This window comes from Podarcis raffonei, chromosome 3 (genome assembly GCF_027172205.1).
Source record: "Podarcis raffonei isolate rPodRaf1 chromosome 3, rPodRaf1.pri, whole genome shotgun sequence".
NCBI lineage: Eukaryota > Metazoa > Chordata > Lepidosauria > Squamata > Lacertidae > Podarcis > Podarcis raffonei.
Genome location: NC_070604.1, coordinates 24,145,692 through 24,171,905, shown reverse-complemented (window position 1 = coordinate 24,171,905; position 26,214 = coordinate 24,145,692). Strand labels below are relative to the sequence as shown.

Here is a 26,214-nt window from a genome sequence, read left to right as displayed (position 1 = left end):
GAAGACTGCATAAAATGAGGTTGGGGGTTACAGACATCATTGCCTGATTTAAGGTGCTCACTGGTATTCTTCAATTAGGATAACCTCTGAAATAAACACAATAGTTTCAAACACAGGCATGTCAACCTACTATCTACTGTAATCTTTGCTTAAGGCAAAAGGTGATTTCTCTGGATGCCTTTGCATCCTGCAGCAAACATACAGATCTCTTTTGTTTTATCTCAAGCAAACATAAAATACAAATAATATGCTGCAGTTCTTGTCTGGCCATTGGGACGCGGGTGGTGCTGTTGTCTAAACCACTGAGCCTCTTGGGTTTGCCGATCAGAAGGTTGGTGGTTCGGATCCCCGTGATGGGGTGAGCTCCCGTTGCTCTGTCCCAGCTCCTGCCAACCTAGCAGTTCGAAAGCACGCCAATGCGAGTATATAAATAGGTACCACTATGATGGAAAGGTAATTGGCATTTCTGTGCGCTCTGGTTTGTGTCATGGTGTTCTGCTGTCCCAGAAATGGTTTAGTCATGATGGCCACATGACCCGGAAAGCTGTCTGTGGACAAACTCCGGCTCCTTTGGACTGAAAGCAAGATGAGCGTTGCAACCCATAGTTGCCTTTGACTGGACTTAACCATCCAGGGGTCCCCCCTCTTTTTTAACCTATTTTCTTTACCAGCCATTCCTATTCATAATTTGCATGTTCTCTAATGAATACCAATAATTAACTTTTTAAAATAAATAAATAAAAGTTTATTGGCATAAACACATACAAAATTCTTTTTTTGAGTTGTTTCATCTTTAATATCATACGTCGGCCTGGGCTGCATAGCCCAGTAAGCCAAACTATGTCTGTGATTGCTGAGCAAACATAAAACCTGCACTTACCTGTCATGCCATTGCTGGTAAATTGCAAACTGCTTTTCTGGAAGACAGCTTGGTGATTTTCAATAACCTTTGAAAATAAATGGTAATGGCAGTCTTACTTTTTCTTAGCAATGATGATGCCTCATGGATCACATGAGACAATGAGTAGTTGAAATGAAAATGAATATGTGATACAAATAAAATGCAATCTGATTTGCATCGGGGTTTGGTTCCTCTTGCTATTTATCTTTGTCAAGGTATTTAAGGTGTATCCAGCATTTGTCTGAGCAGAAGGCTACTTGCACAACCAGTCTTTCCCTTCTCCTCCTCCCCATTGCAGCTCCCCAAAGCAGCATGTAATGTGCTATATGGGGCTGCAGCTGGAAGGAGTAGCTTAAATCAGGCTCCAGTGAGAATTCACCCTAAATCAGATGAAATATTTTTGTGCAAGCAGAGCATGGCTGATGGAACATTCCTGTGTGAATTTTCTCTCTGTGCATTTCACCGTTCAACACAGCCCATGCTGCCCAGGAGTTCCCCCAATCCTCTTGAGAGGCTTTGCAGGAATGTGGGTGAGGAGAGGAGAAAAGATGGTTGTGTGAGCTGACTTCTGGACACACAACATTTGCAGTGCTGGATTTACGTATAAGCTAAACAAGCTATAGCTTAGGGCCCCACTCCCCCCCCCCCAACAAACTTCTTAATTGTATTTCACCATTAATATACTTATTTTTAATTGTATTTCAGTTCAACAATTACTTTGATAAAATACATATTTTGTTATGGGCAAATGGCTTTAGATACCCATTATGCCCATAAATTACCATATAGCATATATTCAACACAAAAAAGCAACAATTTGTTGTTGACAAAGGACAGCTGGACATGTAAAGAGCCCCATTACCTTCAGTAGCTTAGGGCCTCGTCAAACCTAAATCTGTTTGGAAACAACCCTTTTTATCTGGGTTGGGTTTTTTTAAAAAGAATAAGTTCATCAGGAGCAACTTTTACAATAATGTTTTAAAATGTATTCCCATTAGACTGAAGGACAGAAAACCCTAATTACTTATTGTGAGAGCAACATTATAATTTAGAAAGTTGCATATCTCTTTATAGTGCTGAACACCACATTTAATTGTGTAGCTGCTATAAGTGATCGTGATGCAGAGTACATGAAGGTTACACATTGGTGATACTGAAGGAACACAAAATGAAATTAGAACAATCCCGGCGGCCTCACCAGAGGGCAAAGGGAAATGCGTCTTATATGGCAGAGTTCTAACACGCACCTGACCCTGTGCTGCTTTGAAATAAGTGGGTGAATAATGAATCCATAGCATGCTACTCTCCAGAGACTCTACCCCTCGCCTTGACAAGCTCTTTTATAACTTGATTGCCTGTTTTTGCCATAAGAGGCTGCTGTGATTGCTGAGCGAATATAAAGCTGGTGCTTATCTGTCATGTCATTGTTGGCAGATTGCAAACTACTTTTCTGGGAGACAACTTCATAGGTTGACATTTTCAGACAGATGTAGAAAGTGTTTTCTGTTAAACATTATACAGAGAGAGAGAGAGAGAGATTGGCAAAAGACCAGGAATGTACACTGGAGTTTAAAAAAGCAAGCAAGAAAAAAAAAGTTTATTTAATCAGTTTTACTAAGCAACTAGCAGACTCCCCACCCCCCACCCCGCTTGTCTTAAGAAGGTAAACCATAAGGCAATCTGATCAAACAGTGAAGCAATCTGATAAGTGCGTTTCATTAGTCGGCTTACTGGATGTTGCCTCTTTCCAGGGGTTGCATTCCGATCTTGCTAATTGGCCCCAGAGAAGTATATGTGGGCACTTTCAAAAGAGATAAAATGTATTTGCAGTTTATCACCCGATTAGCACCACAGCACACCCCCCCCCTGTAATTGTTAGCACCAGCAGTTGAAGAAATCTTAGATACAATGGATTTGTTGATCGTTTAGCTGATTGCATTTTCATAAATTTGTGAGTAAAACTGAGTAAAAGCAATCACTATGAAGTAAAAACATATGCATTTTCATTATGCCTGCACCTGCATTTTAGAAGAGCCATTCCATCCCACATGGTGAGAGAAAGGAGAATACCATTTTTGCAACGCAAATCTTAGCACATTTACTTGGAAGCAAATCTCACTGCTGTCGATGGACCTTACACCCTAGTAAATATGTTTAGGATTGCAGCCTTAAGATGGTTCTTATCATCTGCAAATTACATGTGTATATTCCTTGGAGTACCTTTTCAGTCAACTTATCTATCTATCTATCTATCTATCTATCTATCTATCTATCTATCATCTATAATCTATCTATCTATCTATCTATCTATCTATCTATCTATCTATCTATCTATCATCTATCTATCTATCTATCTCTATCTCTATCTCTCAATTAATGTGACTGATTAAACCAGCATCCAGTGTTGTTCTATTGGATCCAGATTTTGCCTTCTATGGACAGAAAAACTTCTCCATGAAATGATTCTGACCTTGGAGAATGATGCCCTGCAACATAAGGAGCAAAATCTGGATCTAATTTATGATTGCTATTGTTGTTATTACTAAACATAAGGCATTAACCTTAACATTTAGCATTTCCCCAGGGGAAAATACCGGTATTAGCTATTCCTTTTGCTGAAGAGACTTCTGTAGGATCGGGTCATTTGAGTATGTTGGGAAATGAAATTAACAACCTAAGCACTTTTTTAACATTCACATTAGAATAAGAAATGCATTCAAACTTTGAAAAATAAAGGAGTCTGACAAAGAAGAGTGATATCTGTGACACTGTGAAAAAACCATGTGGAGGAAAGTCTGATTTCCATGGTTAGTGGATGGCAGATGTAATACACTCCATATAGGTGAATAACTGAGGATGCCATAATATCTCATTCCCATATGAACATGGAAATTGTTTATCGAATTACCAAGGTGGAACTCGGTCACATAAACACAATGATAAAAAGATACTGTAAAAGATCACTTGATACACGTGCTGCATTTCATTATGCTGCCAACGAAAGCATTAACAAGCACTCTCTTGGGCTTAATAATGCCTTGCTGTGGTCACATATACTCTCCTGTTGACAAAGTCGAGCAGAGTAATGAGCTAAACTTTTCTTCGTGATTGGCATTGTTTTCACAGATGACTTGACTTTTTTCAGATAGCCACGATAATTAATTTTGGCTGTCAAGACTGTTCAACACCGAGAGGAATGGGGGAATGCCTTTATTATGCTTCATGAGGTAGTTTGAGACCTGACAACTACAAATGTAGCTGGCACATTTGATTACATAGAGAGCATTATGAAGGAACTGCTATTATCTTGTAAGGTAAATTATACAGCCTATCATTAGGGTGCTTCACAAAAAAGCAACACTATCTGAAGCAATATTAATGTGAGGAGTAAAAACCAAATTATAGACTTTGTTACTAGGATATAAATTAATATTGCTGTGTGAATATCAGAATGTCTGGTTATTTCAGTTTATATTTATAGTATTGTACATGGATTGCTTTAAAATGTGGATGGTCAGACCTGGCCACAGTGATGCATGCCTTAGTTACATCTAGACCAGGAATATCCAACTCCCAAGAGACTGTGATCTACTCCCAGTATTAAAAAATACTGGCAGTGATCTACCCATTGGCATTGGAGGGAGGAGGAATGTGCATGGGGTGGTTGGTTTGTCCAGAGTTGTTGTGCTTTTTGGGGGAAGATTGCACAGAGTTTTTTAGCTTTCTCCCCATAACTTTTTGTACACGATAAGGATCCTGTGATTGACCAGGATCAGCTGGGGATCTACCGGTAGATCACAATCTACTGGTTGGACATCCCTGATCTAGACTAAGATTTTTGTGACCCACACTACATGAGGCTACCTCTGAACAATCTTCAGAAACTGCAGTTTGTCCATAAATGAGCAGCAATGGGATTGTATTGCATCTGCCTTGCAACACAGATTACCAGTGTTGCACAATTCAAAGTGTTGCGGCTTCACAATAAAAGGCATTAACAATTTAGGTACAGGACACCTCAGGGACATCCTCTTCCCATGCCGAGATGCTTGCTGCTTATTCAAAAAACTGTATCCTAAAAATAAAACCCACATGCATAAAAAAATAAACTTGATCAGCTAAAGCAGGCTATTTAGCTGTATTTTCAAGGAGTTTCCCTGCATATTTGTTTCTATCTGCCATTGGCAGCCGGATTTATGGCAAAGTAGTCAGGGCTTACTGCATGTGCAAAACCTTAAAATTGTAATGATTAATGGTGTAAGGATTTACACCATCACCCTTAATAGCTTTTTAAGGAGCTTTCATGGTTTATCATGTCAAAATGCAACTTTCTTTTTAAAAGCCTGCCTAAATATGGATTTTCACAACAGAGTGTAGCGCATGAAAACAAATAATTCCTATATTGTTACAAATATATGTGAGAGACAAATTAGAGCAAGGGTAGCCAAAGATCAGGGAAAGGTTGTGTTCCAACAAAATCAGGAGGGAACTGTTTTGGATACTCCTGATTCAGAGTATCACTTTTAGAAAAAACAAAACCAGCAGCTACAATTGTATATTAACCTCTCTATTCATTGTGCTGTTTTGTGGCAGACTGCACTGACTAAAGAAACCATTTCTAATGCCATCACTATTTTTCCATGGGTTGCACAAATCACTTTTAATTGTTCAATTCCCATCGGCTGTAGTCGCCAATGTCAAAGACAATGGGATGGTAGTCCAATGACTTGGAGTCTACAGGTTCCCTAGCCATTAATCAACACATTCTTCTAGATGGGATTCTGTTTTTTTTAAGAAGTGCATGTGTTACATATAGGTGGTTTCTGTTTGTTTCAGATTAGTGCTTATGGGAGATGCAGTCTATTTCAATCCCATCACATGCATCATTAAAGTACATGCCTGCACTCTTGGAAACTGACTTTTTCACATTTTATTTCTTGAGGAATACAGTTATTCCTCACCTTATGTGAAGGTTCTGTTTCAATGGTTATGCATATGCACAAAAATCACGTAGCCAAGCTCTTGGCACTGTCCTGCAGTTAGCAGGTGAGGGGGAGAGAACACCCCCAGCTCTTTTTGTGCTGGGTCTGCTTGGGTTACCTGACACTAGGTAGGGCCTGTTTGCTGTGTTAGCTCCAGAAAGCTAGGGATGCTTGTGCTAGATCTTGCAGGAACTCAGGTTGACCTATGACAGGCATCCCCAAACTTGGCCATCCAGATGTTTTGGGACTACAGTTTACATCATCCCTCACCACTGGTCTTGTTAGCTAGGGATGATGGGAGTTGTAGTCCCAGAACATCTGGAGGGCCAAGTTTGAAGGATGCCTGACCTCTGAGGTCTGATAAGAGCATCCAAGAGCCTTCCAGAGCCAGTGTGTTGAGCAGGCCTTGCCCAGAAAGCAAGGCAGAGAGCTTAAAAGCTCTTTCCATGCCAGGTAAACCCTTTCATGCCAAGTAACTCCTAGCGGAACCAGAAAGAGCTTTTAAGCTCTCCACCTTGCTTGGGACTTGACTTGTGCAATTTCAACCAGCCCACCTTCAACTGCATGTGGTTGAAATCCTGCAAGTCCAGTGCACATAAAAATGAGGGATTGTTGTATGTATGTTCCCATCAGTTTATGTAATATTAGCCATGAATACCAAACAATTATATTTATCTTCTGAAACAGTGCTCAATTGCATAAAGACATCAACATGAATGAATGGATTACATCCCCAGTGTGCCAATAGCTATTAAAAGTTTGTCCTTTGAAGCAAATAATAAAAACAAATTAAATTAACTTTCCCATTCTCTCTGAAAGTCAGTTGAGTGCAGAAAATCTTGGAAGATTGTTCCAAAGATGATTATCCAAAGGTAAAGCAATACTCCTCAGACCAACATGTTTCATTAGAAGTATGACAACGTGAAAGCCAATATTATCCAGTGCACAGAGAATTTTATTTGTGCCCTCTGAAGCCCTGGGTTCAAATGTGGCCCCAGAATTGTAGTATGGTCATAGCTATCTAAGCAGCAAAGCTCCATAGCACAGAGGCTCATCTAATTTTTGTAGATTAGTTGGGGACTTTTTGTTGTGGGAAGTAATTCACAAATTAATTAATTAATGAACTAAACTGAAATACCAGCAGTGTAGCTCTACTAAATCTAGTGAGTTAAACTTCAGGTTGCAGACCTTGTAGCTTTCAGACAGAAGCTGGTTATCACCTTCCCATGGACTTGTGTCGGGCTCTTTCTTTCACACTTTCCTTGTACTTGGAGAGTAAGCCCCATTGAACACAGTGAGACTTACAACTGAGTAGACATACATACGATTTCATTGTAAGGTTATTGCTATTTATAATCACTATATGATCTTTGTTGTTGTTGTTGTTTAGTCGTTTAGTCGTGTCCAACTCTTCGTGACCCCATGGACCAGAGCACGTCAGGCACTCCTGTCTTCCACTGCCTCCCGCACTTTGGTCAAACTCATGCTGGTAGTTTCAAGAACTCTGTCCAACCATCTCGTCCTCTGTCGTCCCCTTCTCCTTGTGCCCTCCATCTTTCCCAACATCAGGGTCTTTTCCAGGGAGTCTTCTCTTCTCATGAGGTGGCCAAAGTATTGGAGCCTCAGCTTCAGGATCTGTCCTTCCAGTGAGCACTCAGGGCTGATTTCCTTAAGAATGGATAGGTTTGATCTTCTTGCAGTCCATGGGACTCTCAAGAGTCTCCTCCAGCACCATAATTCAAGAGCATCAATTCTTTGGTGATCAGCCTTCTTTATGGTCCAACTCTCACTTCCATACATCACTACTGGGAAAACCATAACTTTAACTATACGGACCTTTGTTGGCAAGGTGATGTCTCTGCTTTTTAAGATGCTGTCTAGGTTTGTCATTGCTTTTCTCCCAAGAAGCAGGCGTCTTTATTTAACCCCTATTACAACAGGAGCATCTCAGGTGCTCTGCTGCTGTCCCAACATAAAATGCAGTCCTTGTGACCCATCAAGCCAAACACAACACATTAACCATATAGTGGGGCCCGTCGGAGCTCTGAAAAACAATCCATTTTTGCTTCCAACCTGGGATTGCAAAAGGAAAGAGACTGTCAAGCACCCAACTTTGTCAGGCCACAACATATGGCTTCTCTGGTGTGCTAGGCTCACTGGACTATAATGAAGGATTGAAAAGCACTTTGCTTACACATTGATAGGAAGGAAGGTACACATTTAGGAACAGCAGTTGCATTGCTGGCCAGATTCAGTCAAATGAGTGCAACTATGATGGTGACACTGTTAGCTCTGAAATAGTGGAAGTATATGAGCCCTCTTCAGATATTCTGCATTCAGACGCACCAGAGAGGCATTCTAAAATACACAGGGAACCTCCTCTAGTACCAAGTGACTCTCCACTTGATTTGATTTGATTTGATTTGATTTATGCTGCCCATCTGACTGGGTTGCCCCAACCACTCTGGGTGGCTGATAAGTTTGACCTCTAACTTGCAGAGGGCAACTGGAACTCTGATTGTCTGACCATAATAGGTCGAAGAATTGTATTCCACTATAAAGCAATATATAGAAGATGGATAATAATAAAAAGATGGGGACGAAATATGGAGTAGGCCTCTTCCCCCTGGTTCATCCATTGAAAGGTTAACGACAAGTGTAGCTATTATACACAAATATATCAATTGTGTATATGATTGTGTTTATTTTGTTTCGCCGACAAATTGGTTCGTATAGTTAACTCTAATATATTTGCTTCTTTGAGTTGAACTGAATAGGACTGAATAGGAGCCACAAGGTCCCAAACCCACACTTTACTGTATGGGCTATCATGGCAGCTGACGTAGTAGAAGTTCTCTAATAACTGTAGCTCTAGATTTAGAGAGGAATTCAACATAGCACTAAGGCAATCATTTCATCAATGAAAGCTTTTCAGCTTCCCAGGCAGGACATTCTCCCCTTTTCTCCCCACATACCATTCTGGGAGTTCTCCAATCCCACCCTACCCCCAAAAAATATGAGGGCACAGGCAGCACCGAGGAAAGTATTGAAGCAAGCTTCCACTAGCAGGACTTATTAGTTGCATGAGGGACACGTGTGGCGCTGTGGTCTAAACCACTGAGCCTCTTGGGCTTGCTGATCAGAAGGTCAGCAGTTCAAATCCCTGCAATGGGGTGAGCTCTTGTTGCTCTGTCCCAGCTCCTGCCAGCCTAGCAGTTCAAAAGTACGCCAATGCAAGCAGATAAATAGGTACCACTGCAGTGGGAAGGTAAATGCCGTTTCCATGAGCTCTGTTTTCTGTCACGGTGTTCCATTGTGCTAGTAGCGGTTTAGTCCTGCTGGCCACATGACCCAGAAAGTTGTCTGTGGACAAATGCTGGCTCCCTCAGCCTGAAAATGAGATGAGCACCACACCCCATAGTCGCCTTTGACTGGACTTAACTGTCCAGGGGTCCTTTACCTTTACCTTTATTATAAGCCCTACTCTGAATATACCCATTGAAATCAATTAACCAAAGTTAACAATGTCCATTAATTTCAGTGGGTTTACTCTAAGTAGGACTAACATTGAATACAATTCTTAGTCCTCTTTAAAACAAATTTATCAAAAGTAATGTGCAATGGTGACCTGAGATATCACAAGGCAGATATGAATTGCATCAAAAGCAATTATATGAAGCACAGGCATAAAGCTTCAAATTGTTTTTACACTTGAAAATTCCTGAGCTTATATTTGTACAGTGTTGACACAATATCATAGCCTGAGGCCAGGCATTTGTTATACACTTTATAATAAAAGTACACACTCTAAAAATAAAATCCATCAATCTTTCATAATTACCTGTGTGGAGAAATTAAAATATCAATCACATGGAGGGAAATGTGTCAGAACTTTAAGGCTGTTGCATACCCCCAAATGATTTTCATAGCAGTACAATCCAATACAATTTTGTACATCCTTAGAGAGACTGACAGTTACAGTTGGATAAATGCTTGTATAGCAAGAAAGCCGCAGAACAAAAAAGTAATATCTTGCAAGTACTTTATCTGCAATGATTTATGGCTACATAAATACAAGCCTCGCAGACCAATGAAGAATGAGGGATGGCTCTCATTCTGACCTTAGCCACAATAAAAGTACAAGCTTTATTTGTGAACTCTTTTACTAACTCATTGTCTCAGCCACTGTGAGGAACCACCAGGTAAAATTCCTGTCCAGTAAAGCTAAGTGAGATGTGTGCAGACCAGCCAGTAGTTCCCACTACTGTTCTTCAAGTGGGTCATGGCCTGATCCAAGACACAACAGCAACCAAAAGGGGCATGGGTGGGTGGGAGATCTGGCAAGAAAAACCAGGTGCTGGGACCAGGGTGATTTAAACATCCTGCAAGCGGACCAGAGGCAAGCCTACCTTGCTCTGTCAGGCCCACCTTCATTTAAAAAAAATATAATATTTTATTAACATATAAAACATATACATTTACATTTACACAATACCCATACACAACACACTACCTTATTTTCATAACATACAACATACCTACATTACTCTATATAATACCTACCTATACTATACATATCAACATACTTACACACCTACCCCACACGGACACCCACCAAGTGACTTGACTTCCAGCCGTTCTTGTTACGCTACTTTATTTTTCCTACTAGCTTAAACACATTTCATTATTTCTTTAATCTCTTCTTCTATCTTGACTTTACTCTCCTTTCACTCTAATCATTTTCTGGATTCACTCAATATCTGTCAGAAATTCTACTTTTTCCACATAAATTTTTATGTATTCCTTAAAGATAGCCCACTCCTTATTCCCTCTTTGTTCCATATCTCCTCTTATACTCCCTGTTAGTTCGGCAATGTGGAAGTATTCCATCATTTTAGATAGCCAATCTGTTTTAGTTGGGACGCTGCTGCTTTTCCAATTTTTGGCAATCAGTAACTTTGCCGCCGTAGTCGCATACATAAATATTGGTTAAGGTTGCAAGGTTACCGTCAGGCCCACCTTCAAGCCAGATCCTGACTCCAAGCCTGCCTGCCATTGGGCAATTGTGCAGGCAGGCTTGGATCCAATTCTTGATCCAACTTGTGTGCACTCCCTGCCTGTTGGGCCAATCCCAGCAACCCAGCACCCATGCAGGAGCAGTGGAGCAGACCTCATCAGCCTGCAACACTGCCACACCTGTCCAGAGTAAACAGACTTGTGGCCTTTACAAAGGAGTCTTCTAGTGTTGTGAGGGTAAAAAGGTAAAGGTAAAGGGCCCCCTGACCATTAGGTCCAGTCGTGGCAGACTCTGGGGTTGTGGCCCTCATCTTGCTTTATTGGCCAAGGGATCCGGCGTACAGCTTCCGGGTCATATGGCCAGCATGACTAAGCCGCTTCTGGTGAACCAGAGCAGCACACGGAAACACTGTTTACCTTCCCGCCACCTATTTATCTACTTGCACTTTGACGTGCTTTCGAACTGCTAGGTTGGCAGGAGTAGGGACCGAGCAACGGGAGCTCACCCTGTTGCGGGGATTCGAACCGCCGACCTTCTGATCGGCAAGTCCTAGGCTCTGTGGTTTAACCCACAGTGCCACCCGCGTCCCTTTGTGAGGGTAGTCAGTCTGAAAAGAGCAGACATGAGTGAGGTGCTCCTAGGTAAGAAATCACCCATTTTTTAAGCAAATAGGTATAGGGTTGATTTACTATCATCATCATCATCATCATCATCATCATCATCATCATCTTAAGTACTTTTAAAACAGCTAGTACATTTTATGCATTTTATGTCCTTCAACTTCTTTTGGATCAATATGATTACTCTCAGTGTGGCCAAGTACTGTTCTGTGATAAGCAAACACTCGCCAGGAACTGACCCCTGACCAATTTTTGCCTTTGAAGTTCATGACACGCTTACATATTTTCAGCTGTTGGTGCCTATATTCTTTTATTCTATGTGTTGTTGTTGTTTTACCTGCCTTATTTTATTCTCTTTCACCCTATTATGCACATTTGAACAATGTGTTCTGCGTGCTTTTTCTTTTGTTTCCTAGGTACTGGTCACTGACTGCAACAAGAAATATTTGCTTTCAGACTTTTGAAACTGATTTTGAGGGAGCAGGAAGAACTGAAAAGGATTTGCTCCTTGTTGTTGTTTTGCACCTACTCAGTGCCATTAGGTGGTCGCCCCTAGGTTTTTAATGTTTGCTGTTTTATATTTTATATTTGTTGGAAGCCACCCAGGGTGGCTGGGGTAACCCAATCAGATGGGCGGTGTAAGAAGAAGAAGAAGAAGAAGAAGAAGAAGAAGAAGAAGAAGAAGAAGAAGAAGCAGCAGCAGCACACATAGCAGCAAAGAAAGTGTTTTGATTTGAGAAGCTGGCATACATGTTAAAAATTTTCATCTCATGGACTTATACCTGCTCCAAATCCTCCTTAGTCACCTGCCTAAGCTGTTTCTGTTTCTTGGGATGAAGGGAAGCTTGAGTATGGATGGGACTTCTCGTTCTTACTCTGCCCTGCATCCCTCTTGACCTTCTAGCCTGTGTTCTCCAACTCTAACCTGTGCAAGAGGCCCTGGTTGTATCTGTGCAGGGTGCATTATAAGGCTGCTGGTGATACAGTGCTATGGAACCTTCTCCTGTTCATATGTTTCCTGCAGATGGATGGCACAGCTGGGATCCACTGCCAACTCAAAGGGATCCCAGCTCTGGTGCATGCTCCTACTTAGTTACTAGTGCCTCCAGCCTCAGAGTGGGGGTGAATCTGCAGCTGTTGCAGATCAAAATGACATGGCCTCATTGTGAGTGGGCAGTGGAGAACCAGCTACAATTTATATGGCTTGTGTTGGCGTTGCTGCTTAGGGAATGAGATTTGACAGGTGGACCCTGAATAGAGAAACTAGTATTGCAAGAAATTGGACTGGATTTTGGTACCAGAAAACAGCTTACACAAGCAGGCTACCACTAAGTAAAGAGTTTTTCACCAACATGATTGCTGCATTTCTGTATCTGTGATTGCTTCTAATAAGATGGTGTATACTTATCAGATACAGCATACCGATGCTCCCTATTAACCTTTGTTGCCATTGGATGGATGCGAACCAGTTAAACTCTGCAGCCATTTATTCTGGCAGTACGTGTCTGGTGAGCAAGGACAGCATTAGCAAGACCCATAGAATGCTGCATAGAATAGTGCAAGTTATTTTTGACACCACAGCTGCAAATACTGTAAAGGTTACTGAGTACTTAGTGTGACATTTTTAAAAGAAGGATAAAAGACTGAACTTTCGCCTTTAATCTGTTGGTTCCATGTCATCCGCGCTGCAGAATATCAGCAAGTAATAGCAATAACATAGCGCTGGCAGCCATTTTGCTGTGACTTTCCCAAATGCCTTTTTTTGAAAGTCAATTCATATTCAGTGCATATGTTCACTGAAGATGTTTGAAACTGGCTCATCTAAGACCAGTAGCCCCAATGGACACATTCAAAGTTGCTATGGAAAATTGTAAGGCACCTAAAGTAGAAATAAGTGTTTTTGTTTTGCGATTAGACTTTCTCTAATTGCTAGTATCTATCTTGATAGAGTAGAATGAGGCAATTCAGCTATCCCGTGAGCCTAATCCTAATGCACAGTTTGCTTCCGTACAATATTGGCTTTTCAATTATTGCACCACCTCTTATCTATTGAATTAGCTCCAGAATCTGGTGTTACATTATCCATCACATTTAATTCAGAGATTTCTAAAATTATTTGTAAAATCTTCTAGTAGTCCCATACATAGGAATCCTGTTGGACACCATTTCCTATCATTCCTGACCATTGCAACATTGCAACCATTCCAACATTGCGAGAGCAGCTGGTTTCCTGCATCTGGATTATAGGATTCCAGATGTTCAAAATATTTGGTCAGGATTTTGGTGCTAGAATACCCAGATTCTAATCTCAATGCAAAATTTTGTTACAGTGGTACCTCAGGTTACATACGCTTCAGGTTACATACGCTTCAGGTTACAGACTCCGCTAACCCAGAAATAGTACCTCAGGTTAAGAACTTTGCTTCAGGATGAGAACAGAAATCGTGCTCCTGCAGCACAGCGGCAGCAGGAGGCCCCATTAGCTAAAGTGGTGCTCCAGGTTAAGAGCAGTTTCAGGTTAAGAACATACCTCTGGAACGAATTAAGTTATTAACCCGAGGTACCACTGTATTTAAAATATTTTTTTATACCACACTTCAACAGAAAGTTTCAGAGCAGTTTGCAAGAAAATAAAACATCATCATCATCATTATTATTATTAAAATGCAGCTGAATAGCAATGATAGCACAACAGTTCAAAGCTGCAGTTAAACCATTTAAAATGGAATAAAGAGGTATTTTTCTGGTTCCAAGAAAATGAGTTGTGTTGTTCTAAAAGACATCACTATCTACTGGGACGAAATGCTAATGTTTTAATACTTATAGTGGGAACAACAAGGTATTTTGAAAATCTGACCATCAGGCTTTCGTAAAAGAACAGGATATTGCACATCTAAATAATGTGTTGTTTTAAGAAATGGCAGAGGGAAAACTATTGCAATGTCCTGGAGAATTTTTTTCTAAGTTTGTGCCCGTCAGGAGTTTTGCCAATCAGCCAATCAGATGGGGTTGGGATTAGATGACCCTGAGACTCCCTTCCAACTCTGCAGTCCTCATTGTAAAAATGAAGTGGAATATGCTTTTTTGTACATTTTAAAAATGTGAACACTACTGGAGCTTAAGTACTTATTCCTAAATAACTCCTATGGGAGTGCAGAGCATTGTTCACCTGTGCTCAAATGTTGGCATGCAGCCTTAATCAGCAGCTTTTAAAAAGAAGTTGTTGTTGTATTTAATTCCAATGCAGTTCCTAAGCGATAGTTTCCTAAGCAGAAAAGTGTATTTTAGACTGAGCCACAGTATCAATGTATCAATAAGATTTTAATAGCTCCAGAACCATAATCTAACCTTGCCATCTTCTGAACCATGTGGAAGGTTTTTCTTTTCCTTTCCTTTTGTCTTACTAAGAGCAAGGCTGCATTCCTAAACAATTTACTAGAGGACAGGTCCCATTTAACTTCCCCCAACCAAGTATGCCTTTACTTAAGGTTTTAATAAGGCAACAAATTTTTGAGAAAATGATTTAAAAAACAACAACAAATTTTCCAATTTGAGTAGTTACTCATTAGAGCAATAAGAAATAAATAAACAGGGATAAAACTCATCCAGCAGCACCTGTTCCAGACTATTTCCCTAACTAAGACAATGCTTACCTATTAATGTTTAATTGTTTTTTAATTATTGCTTTTGAAATATGTTTTTAGCTGTTTCTGTTTTAGCTATAAGCTGTCTTGCATCCCTGTCAGGGGAAAAGGCAGGATATACGGTAAATATAATTATAGAATCATAGAATCATAGAGTTGAAGGGACCCTGAGGGTTCTCTCGTCCACCCCCTGCAATGCAGGAATCTCAACTAAAGCATCAATGACAGATGGCCATCCAACCTCTGCTTAAAAATCTCCAGGGAAGGAGAGTCCAACACCTCCTGAGGGAGTCTGTTCCACTGGCAAGCAGCTCCTACTGCCAGAAAATCCTTCCTGATGTTTAGTTGGTATCTCCTTTCTTGTAACTTGAAGCCATTGGTTCAGGTCCTAGCTTTCAGGGAATGAGAAAACAAGCTTGCTCCATCTCTCATGTGGCTGTTAGAATTCCTGCTCCATGATTGCAGTCATGGGATTGTTGTCTATCACATGACAATGTATGTTTTGACTCCACAGAGTGGGAAGTGATGGAAACAGGATGCTTGTGTTACTGTGTTCCGTGAAGTGAGACTATTGTCCTTTGTCCTTTTTCTCTTTGCTGTCTGATGCTAGAGAGAGAGGGAGCCAAGTTGCAGTGCTCAGTGTGTGTTTATATGTAAATAAAGTATATTAGCCAAAATGCTGAGTTGCTGAGGTCTGTTGCGCAAGCTGTGCAAACTCTGTGGATCCCTAAGTGTGCCGATGTCTGTTGGCATCGGTTGCTGTGATGTTCGGGCTGAAGAAAGCTTCTGAAGCTCCCAAACGATCGACCAGGAGGGAGAGAACATGCCAATTGGGCATGTGTCTCTGCCAGGGTCCTACTTGAGTGTTGGACGAGCTCCTGCCAGTGGCAGCCCTTTCTTATTTAAATTAGAATCATTCGTTCAAGCCTAATTTCAGCAGGGGGAGGACTGATGAGAGGGGAGCCTACAGATACCTTGGAGAGCACCTGCAGGTGAATATGTGCACACCACACTGGTGACAACTGTTTAAGCCAATCAGAAGGAGAGTAGACTCTGTATTCAGTTCCTATTTCCCCATAATTACCAGATCCCTAGGCTGGGTGTTTGACCCTCCCTTGCAAAACTTCCTGAGCAAAACATCCACTCTTGATCACATCCACTCTTGATGTTTCTTTGCACAGCTTCCCTCTGTGTATCTTTTATATTCCTGTGAACTTTTGACTCTCTTGTGCAGATTGCTTAATAATTTTAGAAGAACTAAACAAAACACAATGGATGGAATTCAACGTTCTGCATGTGCAAGCATTTCAGCCTGCCAAATGAAATTATTAATCTATCTGCTCCCTCTGCATACTGTTCTCAGAGTTCTCCTCCCTCCTCATCAGCCAATTCCAGGATGCGTGGAGTAAGGAGAATGGGGGATCTTCACTGACTGAGCAAGTTAGGTGAATCCCTCCCAATGAGTTGTATCCAACTAAGTTCCATTCAGAGTATACCCACTGAAAGCAATGGGCCTGCGTTAGTTACAGAGTGGTCATGTGTTCTGGTGGACTTTCTCCCACCCTTTCAACACCTGTTTAATCCCCATCTCTTTTCCTGCCTTCTTGTTTTTCCTCCAATGACCTCCACTCGCTGCCACCACTGCCAGATATCTTACATTCAGGTTTCAGATACTTTCGCTTTTCCAACTGCCCTGGTGAGTATTGACTGGCTTGCTTATTTGATCCATACGCGTTGAAAATAATTTTTCAAGGAACCTCCAATACAACTAAAGTACTGCTACCTTTTGTCCCAGCAGAGCTCTTGCTCCTTTAAAAAACTAAAAGAAAAAAACAGAAACTTAGCAGGCAAAACTGCCATCACAACATCTCACAACACCTACTTTTAGAAGACAAATCAAGGACACTGCATTGTTTGAAATGGAGGGAACTTTAAATTTTTTTTAACAGCACATAAATATTGTAATTAAATTATTTTTTTGAAAAAAATCTCTCTCTCTCTCTCTCTCTCTCTCTCTCTCACACACACACACACACACACAGAAAGAGCTGCTATAGGTCTGGTTTCAGGCACAGTTGTTGCCTGAGCGATTATGATGACAGTTAGGTAAAAAAGTAAAGGTATGGTTAAGTCCAGTCAAAGGTGACTATGTGGTGTGGTGCTCATCTCGTTTCAGGCCAAGGGAGTTGGCATTTGTCCATGGACAGCTTTCCAGGTCATGTGGCCAGCATGGCTAAACTGCTTCTGGTGCAACAGAACACCATGATGAAAGCCAGAGTGCAAGGAAACACTGTTTATAATGACAGTTGTGTAGACTGTTACATTTACGGTCATACTTAGGTTTTCGAACACCTTAGTCCTCAAATGTTTTGGCTCCTGAACTCTGGAAACCTGGAAATGACTGTTCCAGTTTGTAAACTTTTTTTGGAAGCCGAATGTCCAACAGGGCTTCTGTGGCTTCTGATTGGCTTCAGGAGCTTCCTGCAGCAAATCAGAAGACGCGCTTTGGTTTCCGAACATTTTTGAAGTTGAACGGACTTCTGGAACAGATTCTGTTCGACTTCCAAGGTACAACTGCATTTTCAATAACTGTTGCAAGCCTCTCTTCATTCATATCCATTTTGTTGCAGGGAGGAGCATACAGCCTGCAGTGATTTATGTTAAATAAAGAAGCAGTTGGTTAGGTGATATATTTATTATAATGATACTTGGAATGACTTCTTCCTTTCTTTCTCAAAAAGATAATCCCAAGGAGCGTATAGTAGTAGCAAGACTTGTAAAGCGCGGTTTGGAAAACACCATTCTAGACTATGTGAATTCTGTGTGAATCTTCAAATGTGCTGATTTACATTATGCCACATGGAACTTCCAGTTTTGTGATCTGATCTATTTATGACTAGTTCAATATTGTAAAAAGCCTTCAGGCTCAAATGAATAGGAACATATTAAACTACAACATGACATTCTAGTGAAATGTGATTGTTTGCCTCAATAATTCTCATTCACTCTATATTGAAAAAGGATGTGTCAGCATGTTGAGGGAAGAGTAATTAAATTAGAATAGAGTGACAGCCAAGAGTAATACTAATAAGACTAAAATTGTAAAGCAATATGGTTAATGTTATGCAAATTAATATAATGAAAGCAGCATTGCATTCTTACTGGTGCTCTAGAGATGCTTACTGCAATTTTCCATGGACAGTTTAGTATAGTTGAAACAAAAACTATTGGTTTAGTGTATGCCCATATTTCAAACTGCTGGCACAACTTAAGAACACATAAAAAGGCAAAGGTACAAAAATGTAATAGATATTTAATTGCCTTCTGTTTTCTGTAAGAACAACATTAATTTAGTTAGTTGCAACGTATTTTGATAGGAATAAGTCTGGTATTCAATCTAATCTAGGGCAACATCCTCTAATACTGAAATTCCCTTTAAAAGTCAGAGAGGTCTAATCAGTATAATTCCTGATTATGTGTTGGGAGACATGAACCTTCCAGGAACACTTTGTGTTCTTGTTACATTTCAATCTATGAACTGTTCACACGCTGCAGTACTTTGATTTTATGAATGTACAGAAGTTACATAAACTTTCGTATAATCATGGAAGTTGGTTATAGGTACTTCAAAGTTCCCTTATGCACTGAATCAACTGGCACTTTGAGGAGGTTGCGATAGACTCCTCAAAACAAAATCCTTCAGAAAACATCAGCTGCTGCAACAAGTGTAGTCTTGTCAGCTCTCTTAGTAAAATTATGTCAGGGTGCTCTGTTATTGCTTGCCTCTTCAACGGTGGAGGAATGATCAATGAGTTTATAAGAACAATATTGCCCCTAGGAGGAATGCAGCAAGAAAAATATTTAAAAAAACAAAAAAGGACTTTCAGATCCAGAGTTGGACTTCACCAAGCGATGAAATAATAATAATAATAATAATAATTATCATCATCATCATTATCATTATTTCCATTACACCTTTCATTGCCATGTGATCTCATTGTGGATTACATATTAAAAGCAAGTGCATATGCCATAACTTAGTAAAGTAATTGAGTTCGTTGGATGTCACAATAAAGCATAGCTAATTGCACAGGTGGGCAACCTGCTGCACTCATTTGTGTTTTCTACAGATCAGTTACATTAATTGTGAGACATTGGTGTTATGTCCAGTATAAGGTTGGGAGGGGAGAGGGGGTAGTGTGGTAAAGCTTATATCCTTTTACTTAGTGTATGTGTGGAGTCTGTGTCAGCCTCCCTTGGGTAGGTTCTCTTTCTATTTGCTTGCTATCTTTCTTTGGTAATGAGAGAGGTTGGGGTGGCCTAGGATGTGGTTGATTGTCTTTGGTTGGCCGCAGTGGGATTTGTTGGTGGGGGGTTGTTGGGTCAAGTTAGCCAGATTGATTTGCATGCTGTCGGTGGATTCTTCTTGTTGTCTTGTTGGGCTGTGCATGTTGATAAAGGGGAGCCATACCGACTGAAGACGTCCTCTTCTATTTGTCCCCATGTCAGTTTCAGTCTATTGGTTAGCTTTTCTTTTTCTTTTTAAAATAACTTTTTATTCAAAATTAAAACAAAACATATTATCCAGAAACATATCATCCTTATTTCCCCCCTATTTTTCTCCCTCCCTCTCCCTCCCCCCACAGAACCCACCCACTCCCACCCCCCGACTTCCCTCAGTTCCAGGCTTTGGTTTCTCTAAAAATGCTGTTTTCTGCATGTTACACAGTTGTATAAATCCTCAAACTATTTAGCTGATTATTATCAATAAAAAGTTTGTGAATGTTTATTCAAAACCAGTCAAGGAGTCCAGTTCGCTTTGTTGTGTCTTCAAGTACTTTGTAAAGGGTTCCCATTCATCTTTAAAGTCACAGTTATCCTAGTCCCGTAGCTTGTGTCAGTTTTGCCAATTCTGCATAGTCCATCAATTTTTATTGCCATGATTCTTTTTATTGGTTAGCTATTCTAGTGAGCTGCTTAACCTGCTGGGGTTATGTGGTCTTCAGACTAATTGCTGGAGATGGAGCACTGCTCCCAAGAGCACTACAAAACACTTTGAGGCAGTCCCTCTTTCTCCCCTGAACTGAGAGGAGAGCATGAATTGACTTAAACATAGAGGTTCTTTCCAGTGGAGAGAGCTCAGCCCACACACCACCCTTCCTGAGATGGGATGGTGAGGACAGTGAAGGATTTTGACAGCTGGGCTGGCCAACCCACCTGTCAACCATGTGATGTCATAGGGATGTCATGTGATTTTCCCTAGCAGAGCTAAAATGTTTCTTACACCCCTGGGATAAATTATGGTTTAAACTGGCCCATTTTCTCACAATTCAATTCAGAGAGGTAATAAGCTGTGGTTGACACCCTACTCGTCATACACATGTGCTATGCTTTATTTTGTTGTCACAAGGCACATTCAGAAGACCTTGGCATTTCAGTAAGAACTTGTTTGCAGTGCAGACATACCTCACAACTTTTTTTGTACAGGAGTGCTTGAGGAGTTTCGTCTTTATGAGTCCCTATACAAAAAATAAATAAAAATGGCCTGATCTTCACCTCTAGGGCTGATAAAGTGATTGAAAATGAGCTATCCGCCACAGTTTGCACTTCTCTGAGTATTGCAGAATTGTATCTGTATTAGTGTAAATGTATCAACTGATGTGTTTAAACATGTATTATTATTATTTTAAAGCCAAAGATGTATTACATAGTATTTTGAGATTATTATCTCAAGAAAGAAAAAACAACCCCAAAACCCACAAGCTGTTATTTAAATGGAAGGGAATTATGGCTAAACATGTGAATTTAATTATGTGTAAAAACATGACAGATTAGATCACCCCTTTATTTCTCACACAGGCTGAAATTTTATGAAGGAGATTAAGCTGCACTGTTCTAGATATTTTCTCTAGAACAGAGAAAATTACTTATTTTCTCACTCGTCTCTGAATGATCACTGATGCCTCTGTGTGCCCTTAGGGTTTAGGATATCTGCAGCTACCATGTATTCACGGTGTATCTTATATCTAGTTCTGGGAAAGTATATAAGGAAAGATGATATGCTGGAATCCCTTCCAACCCAAATAAAGTAGGTCACTTGCTTAAATGAAAGTTAAAATTAGAAATATTGAGGTTTAAAGGCAAGCCAGGCTGAACAAACGATGTTGTGACATTTTGTAGTGTAAGCTTTAATTATTCAAAGCAGAATTTTCAAGCCACTTGCAACCTGTCTCTAGAACAGCTGTAAGAGCCATATTGAAGATGAAGGTAAACCTTAAAATCAATACTTGTCAAAACAGTTGTGATATCAAGTGTCATGTTTTGGTTGAAATAACCCCACTGCATAGCAGTTTCCACTGCAAGTTGTAATATGATAGGAGTGCAAAGGTAAGCTGATATCATGGAGTTCTGAATTCTGCTGTGCTTTACAAAACATCCCATTTCTGTTGAGAAGTAATAAAGAGTATTTATAGATTTTTTTTTTGAGGAGGAGGAGGAAAAGAATCACAAAAGACAAGCTTGATTTATTGCCCCATGAATTTCTCTTTATTTAGTTTGATAAAAACAAGCTACAGTGTAAAATAACCAAATCGATTCTGTTCCAACCCAAACAGATTTATGAATACAAATCGCAAGCAGTAAAACAGTAGTAACATAAAGCTGATTGCATTGACAAAGTGTACAGGGGGTGGGGTGGGAAAGAGGAAATGAGGGAAGGGGCATATTCCCTGAATTTTATAACTGATTTCCTCATTGTGAGCACCTACTGTCGGATCTCATGGTAGCAGCATTGTGCAGGGTAGGATGTGTGTATGGAAGAGTTGCTTGAGGAATTCAGTCTTTGTCAATTCTGACATGAATCGACCCAATCCATGCCTCCTGGATTTTAATCCAATGGGGGCAGATCCACACCATACATTTAAAACACATCCAAAGCACATGACTTCCTCCAAAGAATCCTGGGAAGTGTAGTTTGCCCCTCTCAGAACTACAGTTTCCAGCAGCCGGAATAAATCACAGTTCTCAGGTTTCTTTCAGAGAAGTCATGTGTGCTGGGTGAGCCTTAAATGTATGGGGTGGATCTGCCAATAGTTGGATTAAAATCCAAACCAGCTAATAACTCAGAGGGCATTTTAATTGAAGTTGACCATTAGAAGTCAGCACCCTTGAGTTTTCTGTTTTTTGATTTTTTAAAAAATGTTATTGCCTGAATCTTTGTAGAACCCAAACAGTAATGGCTTTCTGGCTTTCTCTTGTTGTCCAGGGGATTGCTTATGTTCTACAAAATTTGTGTCTGTTATTTTGTTTTTCTCAGTTCAAATTCAGATTAGCTTTCTAAAATGCCTTTTCTTCCAAGACATTATGCCCTGTCCTGTATCTTTGACTTACAAAGGGATACGTCTCAATTGTTTCCCAGTGGGCAGGCAGATTCTTCTCTCAGGCTCTCCCCCGGCTCTTATGACTAACTTAGGTCTCTGGGAAATTGAAAAGATAGTAACAGAGTGATACCGAGGGCCTGGGAGGCATCTCAAATGAGAAAACAATGCCTGATCAGCAGTTTCATTTCATCCAAGGAAAGCTTTCTATCTCCCTGATATGTGTTATGACACAGAGAAGAAGGTAGGCGGAAATCCTCACAAAGCAGCAGCACTACAAAATACAGATGAAGAAATTGCTGAGGGTAGCACTAAAGGAGCAATAACTATATAGACCGGGGTAGCCAACACGATGTCATGGGCTACAGCTCCCCAGTGGTCAGGAATGATGGGAGTTGTAGTCGAAAGCATCTGTAGGAAGAATAAAACTCATGAAAAAAAATTTCCCCTCCCCAAACAAGGTTTCTTTTTAGACATTGTCCTATAATTATACTCGTAGTTATTGGAGTGGAGACAGCATGTATAAAGTGATAAAGTATAGTTGTTCTGGGTGTAGATGCTCTCCTCCATCAGTAGAAGTTAAGTGGTCAGAGCTTGTTCATTTCTTTTCTTTTTCTTTTGCTAACTTCTTTTGCTAGCTTCCTGCTGTTCAAGTTATGTAGTTCTGCTTGCTCTCTTCTATTGCAATCTAAGGATTTGAAAAATGCATCTCTGTTTTATGGTAGGCTGGGAATCCTTCCTCAGCCACCCAGCTAATCTAATACTCTATTAAAAGCATACTAACGAAATGAAAAAGAATGTGAGAATATTTTTGTTAGTTTGGTGTTTATATATGTTAACACCCTAAGGCGCCATCTTCCAAAGGACATGGAGGGAGCCCAATGTGACGTCCTGACGTCACGCTTGTACGTTTGAATTCAACAGTTGGGGGGGGGGCAAAGAGCCTCGGCCCCCTGGAGCCTATGTTAACACCAGTCTTGTAGTGTGGCGGCTAACAGACTTGACCTTGAATCTAGAAATCTGTTTAATCTTTTTCTGCCTGCCCACATCTGCCTTGCTGTCTGAAGAAAGCCATTCCTCAAGCCTTCATGGGTAGTGTGTTATATATCATTCCCATTCCCATTATTTGGGTTCTGACTGACACAAGTCTTACTACAGAAGACTAGAGAGCACCTGTTTTGCAGGCAGAAGGCTCTGGGGTCAGGTACTGCTATTTTGCTCTGTTTCTCAGCAGTAAACTTGTGCACCTAAGATCTGCAAGCTTCATCTATCTTGCAGTCATACCTACTTGAGTGCCACTTTGAGTATTATAGCAGTAATGCAGCAAGCAAAAGGTGAGGCACTTCTATATATAGCCAGCTGATGGGTGAGGCATCCTGGCTCAGAATTTTAGACTGCCATCAAAAGGCAGTTTATTATTTTTTTAACCAAGATAGTAGGAGGTTCCACTTGGTTTGTATCCTTTGCCTCAGGCAACAAAATGTTTTGGGCCACCTCTCCTTGTGCATCTGCATGGCTGAGCCTTTGATAATACAAGAAGATGCTTTCAGTGATTCAAGCCAGTGTTCATATCTCATGTCTATACCCGTCGCTCATGAAGAAAGTGCAAAACAAACAAACAGTTGGAACAAGCTGGAGTACTTTATGCCCAAGGGGGCAATGTTACATATAGGAAATAGACAGTGACTGAGTATAGACACATTTTTTTAAAAAAACAACCTGTATAAACAATAATATAGACCAAGCAACTACAAGTGGCCATCCAGATGTTGCTGGACTCATATCAGCCCCAAACAGTATTGTCAATGGTAAGGGATGGTGGAAATTATAGTCCAACAAAATCTGGAGGGTCATAGGCCCCCCCCATCCCTGATTTGAAGCAAAGGAGGCATAAGCTGTGTGTTCCAGTAAGACCAGATTTAGCTACTTGTCATCCAACAGTATCACACTAGAGCTAAGATTATCCAAATGGTTATTTCTTGCAAGTAGGTTTCATAGACTGAAGATTCTGCTACTGGTAGCAGTTACTGTGTAAGATTCAGACACACACTCAATGCTATGGCAAATGTAGGATCAGTATTCAAACAGACTGTGGCTGCAACTGAAGCCAAAATTAAGTACCCTTAAATCCATTGACTTGAGCTGGCTTTCTCAGTCAATTGATTAAAATTTCATTGCTTTCAATACAAGTTAAACACATTATATATTTGTGCCGGATTAATCATTGGCTGTCTCTAGTACTAAGGTAAACCATTTCAGAGCTATTATTAGCACCTCCTGCCAGATTTATCACTCAAGAAATTATGTGATATAAGGTTTGGGGGTGGGGGAAAGAAATCAGTGCTTCAGCACTGGGATGAGAAACACTTTGGATTTGTTTCAGTTCCACCGTACCAACACAGTTCTGTGTGGCTATATAGTGGTTATCCGTGTCCCACCCATTACAAACCTGTGTCTGGTTGGACAAATAGGTTGTTAATGTTCTGCCTAGTTTTGCAGGGCTGCTGTAACTGCCCAGTTGCTATTGTTTATGATGCTGCTGCTGTTGTTGTTTAGAGTATCTACTCTTTCCTTGGAAACAGGGGTGCCAACTATAGGGGTCACATACACTGGGCACCCATAACCTGGGGCTCAGGTTGGCTCCTCTGCTTGGAAAGGAGCTGAACATACCAAAATTCAGACTCTTCAAGGAAATGTATTGTTGGTTTTTTTCATACCCAGAACTTGTTCCTGGTGCCACGTATAAATGCAAATACTGAAATCTTTGGAAATTTTTAGACTATGTATCAGTACAGTGTGTTGCTTTCCTGCGGCACATTGGAAAGGATAGTTCTCCAAGTTCCTTGGAAGCAGATCTATATTTCTAGTAAAAATCAAATAAGGAGCTGAACAGAATACTATTACGCTGCTTCACACAATTTATACTGCAATCCTAAATGCATTTTCCTGAGAGTTAGATGTCCGGAGATACCACCCTAAATTTCTATACAAAATTGTATTTATCTGATATATTGAATGTTTATTTCCTAAGGAACAGTGTTTCATTATGCTAAGGAACAATTTATTTGCTCTAAGTGAAAGCAGAGAAACAAAAAGTTATGTATATGTATACTTATTGCACAATGAAGTCTCAGCCAATTAAATGCTATTTGTTTTTATTCTGTACATTCTACCTTAATAAAATCTATTCCTTTTCTTCATCAGTGCTGCCTAGCCATACATGCGGCAATCCTGGCGAAATACCAAAAGGAGTTCTTCATGGCACAAGATTCAATATTGGAGATAAAATTCGGTACAGCTGCATGTCCGGCTATATCCTCGAAGGCCATGCTATGTTGACATGTATCATGAGTCCTGGAAATGGAGCATCATGGGATTTTCCAGTTCCATTTTGCAGAGGTAAGATTTCTAGCATTGTGAAACCTATTGTGAAATAATGATCTGAAATGAATATGTCATTCATAGAATGACCAAACAAATGTCCAAAAAATAAATAAATATGTTCCAAGTTTGTTGATGTGGTCTGGGATGAGCCAAGACTCCATATTATATTGGTCCCATAGCAAAGGAGAATTGCGGAAAATAGACTGGCTTGATGCCTGGGATTTTCTCTGCTGAGCAAGGTAGGAATTTGGGAAATGTTTTCCAGCATTGACTGAGGCCAAGGCCTGTGT

General features: G+C 40.4%; 1 protein-coding gene across 2 annotated transcripts in view; it reads left to right on the top strand.

Annotated features, from left to right (window-relative positions):
* CSMD1 (CUB and Sushi multiple domains 1) overlaps window positions 1–26,214 on the top strand; it is a 949,519-nt gene that overhangs the window by 453,262 nt on the left and 470,043 nt on the right. For both annotated transcript variants that reach the window (XM_053380819.1, XM_053380818.1), the window contains exon 4: window positions 25,745–25,939. In XM_053380819.1, the coding sequence (XP_053236794.1) occupies window positions 25,745–25,939 (195 nt within the window). The remainder of the gene's footprint in view (window positions 1–25,744; window positions 25,940–26,214) is intronic.